The sequence below is a fragment of the Bombina bombina genome, chromosome 12 (assembly GCF_027579735.1).
Source record: "Bombina bombina isolate aBomBom1 chromosome 12, aBomBom1.pri, whole genome shotgun sequence".
In the NCBI taxonomy this organism is placed as follows: domain Eukaryota; kingdom Metazoa; phylum Chordata; class Amphibia; order Anura; family Bombinatoridae; genus Bombina; species Bombina bombina.
The window spans coordinates 34035652-34044410 of record NC_069510.1 but is presented as its reverse complement, the minus strand read 5'-3'; the positions used below and the strand labels follow the sequence as shown (position 1 = coordinate 34044410).

Here is an 8759-nt window from a genome sequence, read left to right as displayed (position 1 = left end):
CTGCTCGTTAGCACCGCACAGCCTCTAACGCAAAACTCGTAATCTAGGCGTGAGTCATTACCAGATGGTACAAGTATCTTAGGCTTTGTGTTTAAAATGCTGGTGCACGGTGCATACTTAAAGGAACAGTTAACACCAGAATTTTTGTAGTTTAAAAAGATAGATAATCCCTTTATTACCATTCCCCATTTTTTCATAACCAACACAGTTATAATAATACACGTTTTACCTTTGTAATTACCTTGTATCTAAGCTTCTGCTGACTGCCCCTTTATTTCAGTTCTTTTGACAGACTTACATTTTAGCCAATCAGTGCTCACTCCTAGGTCACTTCACGTGCATGGGCTCAATGTTATCTATATGAAACACATGAACTAATGCCCTCTAGTGGTCAAAATGCATTCAGATTAGAGGCAGTCTTCAAAGTCTCAGAAAATAAATTATCATATAAACCTCCTAGGTTTAGCTTTCAACTAAGAATACAAAGAGAACAAAGCAAAATTGGTGATAAAAGTAAATTGGGAAGTTGTTTAAAATTACATTCCCTATTTAAATCATGACAGTTTTTAAACAGTTATAGCTTTTATTAGAAGCATTTTGCCAATGCATGTATATTACAAAAATGCTTCTATTTAAAAGTGAAATGCATCTATGTGGTTTCCAATTTTGGCTGGAATGCCCCTTTAATAGATTCAAGTACTATACTAATAAGAAAGGAATGGGATACATATCTACACCGACAGTCTGTAGCTTCTGATACCCATAGACAGGGAAGGTTTTATCCTTGTCCAAGCTCAGAAACCAAGGTCTTTTAATTGCAGCTATTAAATTACAGTCGACCCTGCTCTCAGATACCACAGGTTTAATGATCAACTTTGTTGGCTTTTATAGGTCATTATATACTGCACAGAAAATAGATGAGGGGGAACAAGCTGACTCTGCCAAAACTCCCAGCTGATCAGCTAGAATTACTTTAGGCCCCTGTTATAGAACAAGAAGTAAAGAAAGCTATGTGCTAATGTTAATGTGTCGGCGGACATGCTCCGCTACGCCCGACATTAATAAATGCAGACAGCATAACCTGTCAGCATTTATCATTGCACAAGCATTTTGTGTGAAATGCTTGTGTAATACTGCCCCCCTGCACATTCGCAGCCAAACGCCAATTCGCATCCGATCGGGATGATTGCTGTCCGCCGCCTCATAGGTGACAAACAAGTTAAAGAGGCAGCAGTCTTATCTTATGTTTCTTAACTTATGTTTCAGGTGAATCTGAAACTACGGGGGTAGATTGCAGCATCCGCTGCTTGATAAATCCACCCCCATTAGTAGAGTACAACGAGATCCAAGGTTTACAAAGGCCCGTATTTGTATTATATCTAAGCCTGACAGAGATCCTACCTTAGCGGTCTCCTATAGGCCAATTTTACTGTTGAACAGTGATCATAAAGTACTCACCAAAATGATAGATTATGGAGGGTTCTGGGTTACCTAGTGCATCCGGATCAACCAGGCTAAATGTAGATCATCTGTAGCTAATCACTGTAGAACTTTTGCACTTATAGATCATTATTGGGGTAAAAAATTGGGTGGGACTTTGGCGAGCCTGCCAGATGCCTGTCTCCTTGCAGTAGATGCAGAGAAGGCACACATTTTGGGATCCAAGGGAGCTTTTATGAGGCTGTTATGGTTCCTTATACATTCCCTGCTCTGCTTGGGCCAATTAGAAACAGTTATAAATGGGTCTGACTGTATGGAATAAGTCTGGAGCATTCCCACAGGAATTAAAAACCTCACACATTTCAGGGTTGAAATAAATGGACTAAGGAAGACAAAAAAGAATGAAAGCAAATTGCAAAGTAATTTTTCTACTACACATAATTAAACAATCTGTTATCCAGTCTCTTTAGAAAGTATGGGACACTTTTTTTTTAACAAATCAAGGAACATAAATAATAAATGTATATGGTAATGTTTCCTTTTTATTAATTAAATTAATTTTTGCATTTAATGTCCCTTTAAATTGCATATATTTTGCCTGTGGCATTTGCAGTATACACTAGACACAGCACCATATTGGCATTTGTAAAGCAACAGCTCATAGTGTATACGTACACTGATCAGCCTCAATATTAAAAACCCCAGCCTAATATTGTGTAGGCCCCCTCATGCTGCCAAAACAGCTCTAATGCGTCAAGGCATTGACTCCACAAGACATTAGCAGCAGAACCTTTATGTCCTGCGAGTTGCGAGGTGGCGACTCCATGGATCAGATTTGTTTCAGCACATCCCACAGATGCTCAATTGGATTGAGCTCTGGGGAGTCTGGAGGCCATGGCAACACTTTGAACTCTTTATCATGTTCATCAAACCATTCCTGAACATTTTTTGCAATGTGGCATGGTGCATTATTCTGCTGAAAGAGGCCACTGCCATCAGGGAACATTATTGCCATGAAGATAAAGAGGTGTATGTGGCCTGCAGCAATCTGTATGTATGTGGTACGTGTCAAAGTAACATCCACATGAATGCCAGGGACCAAGGTTTCCCAGCAGGTAACATCCACATGAATGCCAGGACCCAAGCTTTCCCAGCAGAACATTTCCCAGAGCATAACACTGCCTCTGTTGGACTGCCTTCTTCACATAATGCATCCTGCTGCCATCTCTTCCCCGGTAAATGATGCACACGCACCTGGCCATCCACCTGTTCTAAAAGAAAACATGATTCATCAGACCAGGCAACCATCTTCCATGGTCCAGTTTTGACGCAAACGTTCCCATTGAAGGCACTTTTGGCAGTGGACAGAAATCATCATGAGCACTCTGACTGGTCTGCGGCTACTCTGCCCCATACGCAGCAAACTGCGATGCAATTTGTGTTCTGACACCATTCTATCATGGCCAGCATTCCTTTTTTTCCAGAAATTTTAGCTACAGTAGCACTTATGTGTGATCGAACCAGATAGGCTATCCTTCGCTCCCCACATGCATCAATGAGCCTTGGGCGCCCATGACCCTGATGTTATATCACCCTTATCCTTCCTTGCACCACTTTTGGTAGGTACTAACCACTGCATATTGGGAACACCCCACAAAACTTGCTATTTTGGAGATGCTCTGACCCAGACGTCTAGCCAACCCTATTTGGCCCTTCTCAAAGTCAACCAGATCTTTTCACTTGCCCATTTTTCCTATTTTCAACACATGAAATTCAAGTACTGAATGCTCACTTACTGCCTTATATATCCCACCCCTTGAGAGGTGCCATTGTGACAATATAATCAATGTTATTCACTTAACCTGTCAGTGGTTTTAATGTTGTGGCTGATTAGTGTATTGCTGTTATTGGTTGATGGTGGACACAATACAGAGGGCTGGTAAATTGAAGCAAATTTAAAAATGTGCCAGAAAAAAATTATCTACTGCTCATTTAAAGTGTAAGTGCTATTGCATTGTCTTTATTTTATGTAAGTGTTCTTGCAGGATGGTAACATATTTTCAGTAGGTATTACATATACCAGAAAGACAAAAAAAATGGAACCTTAGTAATTTCATACAAACTTCTCTTTTTATTAAAGTACTTGTAAACATGTTTTAAGAAATAAGTATAAAGTACAGATGTTATTGTAAAATATCAGACATGCTATATAGCTTGTTTTTGATATTTGAAATTATTTAATAAATTTAAATTTGAACATCTGCAAAACCCTAAATCAAAAATATATAATAAAATAACAAATGTCAGCCAAAGATAATGATGATGAACATCTGCAAAACCATAAATCAAAAATATATAATAAAATAACTGATGTCAGCCAAAGATAATGATGATGAGCCTTTATATCTGAGTAAAGTGATTGTCAACTGTTTAGGAACAACGTTGGTTAGGTAGAGCTTTTCAGCACAACCGGCTTAGGTGCTGCACGTCACCCAGGGACCACTGCCTAAGTCCCCAGTTCAATAATTCAAAGAAGAAAGCAGGCAGGTGACAGCAGATATTAATTCTTTTATTTAAGGAGGTAAAAAAAGGGCAACGTTTCGGGATTAGTCTCCCTTATTCATGCCATACCTGATACAAACTAACAAGTGACTTATATAGGAACAATGTTGGGACAGATTATCTGGATGGGACCTTCTGTCTGGTCACCGACTCTTGCTCCCTGGCCCAGTACTTTGCTTTGAAGCTCACTCTGTCTTGCGAGAAATCACCATGAAACTCAATCTCGGCTCTGCTTCCGGTAGACTTCCAATAAAACAAATGATTTCCATGGAACGCGGTTGATTTTAAACTTCTCATATCGCGAATCTGTGCATTAAAAAAAGAATACATAGAAGCATCTTATCTTAGATTTATTAAGTTTGTAGAACCTTAGAAATATGGAAGCAAAATGCATGTGCCAAACTTATATATTACTAAAAACATGTAACTTACCAAAATGTAATTGGAGTGTGTCTCATTGCTACCTGATACCAAATCCATATAGAGCGCATGTACAGCTATGTGATACCGAGGGTGTACGTCAATGAAGATACGACATGCAGGCGATCCCCCTTGTTGCAAGGGTTTCACAGGGTTTTGAATATCTCCTTGCATTCCAAAAAGCTGCACATCACAATCTATCAGTCACAAAGGGATAAAGGACTGTATGAGAGTACGGTATAACTTAGCTAGGGTGCGTTTTAGGAAGAGGTTATAATTAAAGGACACATTTAATTTATTTTAGCATACAGACACATAAATTATTTATAATATATGCATAGGCCCCTATTTATGAAGCTGCATAATCAGCTTCGGGGCCAGGTCTATGCAGGGTCACTCATGCCTTTCAATCACTGATTTTTGACATCTATGCAACCCCAGAAGTTGCGGATGTCAAACAAACCCAGACTCATTATCCAGGATGATTGCTTTCAGGCAATTGGTTGTGCAGGAGCAGGGGGCAGAGCCGATGTTATGTTTGAGGCCTCAAAGGCATGCAGATAGGTTCCTTATCTGGGAACATTGTCCACACAGATCTTAAAAAATAGGAACCATTGTACATATCAGCATTTAATCACTGCATACACAATAAATTAATCACTGCATACAAAATTTGCATTGTTTTGATTTAAAGTCAATTTATAGTGATATTAGCATACGGCTAAATTACGAGTTTTGCGTTAGAGGCTATGCGGTGCTAACGAGCAGTTTTTACTCACTTACCTGCAGCGCTGGTATTACTGGTTTTCAGAAACCCAGTGTTAAAAGAAAAGAAGTGAGCGTTGAGCAAAATTTTGCTCCATATCTCACTTCAATACCAGCGCTGCTTAAGTCAGCGGTGAGCTGGTCGTACATGCTCATGCACAATTTCCCCATAGGAATCAACGGGGAGAGACGGCTGAAAAAAGTCTAACACCTGCCAAAAAGCAGCGTAAAACTCAGTAACGCAGCCCCATTGATTCTTTTGGGGAAACACATTTTACACCCTAACATGAACCCCGAGTCTAAACACCTTACAGTTCTGAAGACCGGACATCCATCCTCAAGGAAGCGGCAGAAGTCTTCATCCAACCAGGCCGAAGTCCTCAACGAAGCCGGGAGAAGTCTTCATCCAAGCCGGGCGAAGTGGTCCTCCAGACGGGCAGAAGTCTTCATCCAGACGGCATCTTCTATCTTCATCCATCCGACGCAGAGCGGCTCCATCTTCAAGACATCTGACGCGGAGCATCCTCTTCTTCCGACGACTACCCGACGAATGAAGTTTCCTTTAAGTGACGTCATCCAAGATGGCATCCCTTAGATTCCGATTGGCTGATAGAATTTTATCAGCTAATCGGAATTAAGGTAGAAAAAATCCTATTGGCTGATCCAATCAGCCAATAGGATTGAGCTTGCATTCTATTGGCTGTTCCAATCAACCAATAGAATGCAAGCTCAATCCTATTGGCTGATTGGATCAGCCAGTAGGATTGAACTTCAATCCTATTGGCTGATTGGATCAGCCAATAGGATTTTTCTACCTTAATTCCGATTGGCTGATGCCAATCGGAATCTAAGGGACGCCATCTTGAATGAAGTCACTTAAAGGAACCTTCATTCATACTAAATGTATTAACCCCTAAACCTAACCCTAACCCTAACACCCCCTAACTTATATATAATTTAAATAAATCTAAATAAATTATTCCTATTTAAAACTAAATACTTACCTATAAAATAAACCCTAAGCTAGCTACAATATAACTAATAGTTACATTGTAGCTAGCTTAGGGTTTATTTTTATTTTACAGGCAAGTTTGTATTTATTTTAACTAGGTAGAATAGTTAATAAATAGTTATTAACTATTTAATAACTACCTAGCTAAAATAAATACAAAAGTACCTGTAAAATAAAACCTAACCTAAGTTACAATAACACCTCGGAAGAAGAGGATGCTCCACGTCAGATGTCTTGAAGATGGACTCGCTCCGCGTCGGATGGATAAAGATAGAAGATGCCGTTTAGATGAAGACTTCTGCCCATCTGGAGGACCACTTCACCCGGCTTGGATGAAGTCTTCTCCTGGCTTCATTGAGGACTTCTGCCCGGTTGGAGGAAGACTTTTGCCCCTTAGTGTTTTTTTAAGGGTGTATTGGGTGGGTTTTATTTTTAGGTTAGGGTTTCGGGCCGCATAAGAGCTAACTGCCATTTAAAGGGCAATGCCCATCCAAATGCCCTTTTCAGGCCAATGGGGAGCTTAGTTTTTTTTAGATAGTATTTTATTTGGGGGGTTGTTTGTGTGGGTGGTGGGTTTTACTGTTGGGCGGTTGTTTGTATTTTTTTTTTACAGGTAAAAGAGCTCATTACTTTGGGACAATGCCCTGCAAAAGGCCCTTTTAAGGGCTATTGATAGTTTAGTTTAGGCTAGGGTTTTTTAATTTGGGGGGGCTTTTTTATTTTCATAGGGCTATTAGATTAGGTTAATTAGCTTAAATATCTTGTAATTTGTTTATTATTTTCTGTAATTTAGTGTGGGGGGTTTTGTACTTTAGATAATTTAATTTATTTAATTATTGTTAATTTAGTTAATTTATTTAATTATAGTGTAGTGTTAGGTGTTATTGTAACTTAGGTTAGGTTTTATTTTACAGGTACTTTTGTATTTATTTTAACTAGGTAGTTATTAAATAGTTAATAACTATGTATTAACTATTCTACCTAGTTAAAATAAATACAACTTGCCTGTAAAATAAAAATAAACCCTAAGCTAGCTACAATGTAACTATTAGTTATATTGTAGCTATCTTAGGGTTTATTTTATAGGTAAGTATTTAGCTTAAAATAGGAATAATTTATTTAGATTTATTTAAATTATATTTAAGTTAGGGGGTGTTAGGGTTAGGGTTACACTTAGGTTTAGGGGTTAATACATTTATTATAGTGGCGACGTTGAGGGTGGCAGATTAGGGGTTAATAAATGTAGGTAGGTGGCGGCGACATTGGGGGCGGCAGATTAGGGGTTTAATAAATATAATGTAGGTGTCGGTGATGTTGGGGGCAGCAGATTAGGGGTTCATAAATATAATGTAGGTGGTGGCGGTGTCCGGAGCGGCAGATTAGGGGTTAATAATTTTATTTTAGTGTTTGCGATGTGGGAGGGCCTCGGTTTAGGGGTTAATAGGTAGTTTATGGGTGTTAGTGTAATTTTTAGCACTTTAGTTATGAGTTTTATGTTACAGCGTTGTACCATAAAACTCTTAACTACTGACTTTTAAATGTGGTAGGACTCTTGACGGGGTAGGGTGTACCGCTCACTTTTTGGCCTCCCAGGACAGACTCGTAATACCGGCGCTATGGAAGTCCCATAGAAAAAAAAGACTTTACGAAGTTTACGTAAGTCGTTTTGCGGTAAGGCCAAAAAAGTGTGCAGTGACCCTAAACCTGCAAGACTCGTAATACCAGCGGTAGTGAAAAAGCAGCATTAGGACCTGTTAACGCTGCTTTTTCAGCTTACCGCAAAACTCGTAAGCTAGCCGATAGTTTGTGCAAGCTTTCTTTGCAATAATTGATCAAAACAACAGGGTAGGTATAAGATACAACGCTCAAATCTCAAATGCTATTGCCAAAAGGTAAGTGCACCTCCTAACATCAAACCAAAATATACAAAGAACAAGGGGATATGGGAACGCGCTGTAAAAAACAGCATATGAGAGGTAAAGAACTTTATAAGGAATGTAGATTACACAAGCTTATAATAAAAGTTTATAAATGTATTACAAATATTTGTATTGCAATAAGCGATGCCGGCATCTGATACAGAGTAAAATAGTACAATTAAAATAGGATAAGAATCAACATATAATGTAAAACATCAGTGTGTAATGATGTAAGTAGCTGAAAAAATATATGTTGCAAAATAACACAATGTTAAAATTGAAACAGAGTCAATGTTACCGTCCTTAACACAATCAGGCCAGTGATTAGAGTGTTTGGTCCAGCTGTTCATATGAATGCAGGTATAACTTGGGTGATTCCCTCTGCGTTGTTTATAAAACAGCGAAAAACTTGCAAAATCTTGTATCCAATGACTGTGAGTTAAATTTCAAAGACACTTTCACAGCCGTATTTGCGGGATGTCCCGTGCTGTGGGCCTGTTCCAGTCAGGAGGTCAAATTGCAGGAGTAATGGTAGGCAACGACAAACTTTGTCTCTTTGAAGTTAAAATGAATCAAACTGCTTTCAACAAATTTGGGTCATGGGTGGGAATTACGCATATAGAGTCAATTCATATATTAAA

At 38.9% G+C, this 8759-nt stretch overlaps 1 protein-coding gene across 1 annotated transcript in view; it reads right to left on the bottom strand.

The window, feature by feature from the left end:
- Positions 1-3714: 3714 nt before the first annotated feature.
- The window catches only part of ADAMTS13 (ADAM metallopeptidase with thrombospondin type 1 motif 13), a 121212-nt gene continuing 116167 nt past the window's right edge, over positions 3715-8759 (bottom strand). Inside the window, exons 31-32 of the mRNA XM_053695397.1 lie at positions 4435-4619; positions 3715-4308 (exon numbers count right to left, since the gene is read on the bottom strand). Coding sequence (XP_053551372.1) covers positions 4120-4308; positions 4435-4619 — 374 coding nt within the window. The 3' untranslated portion in view covers positions 3715-4119. The remainder of the gene's footprint in view (positions 4309-4434; positions 4620-8759) is intronic.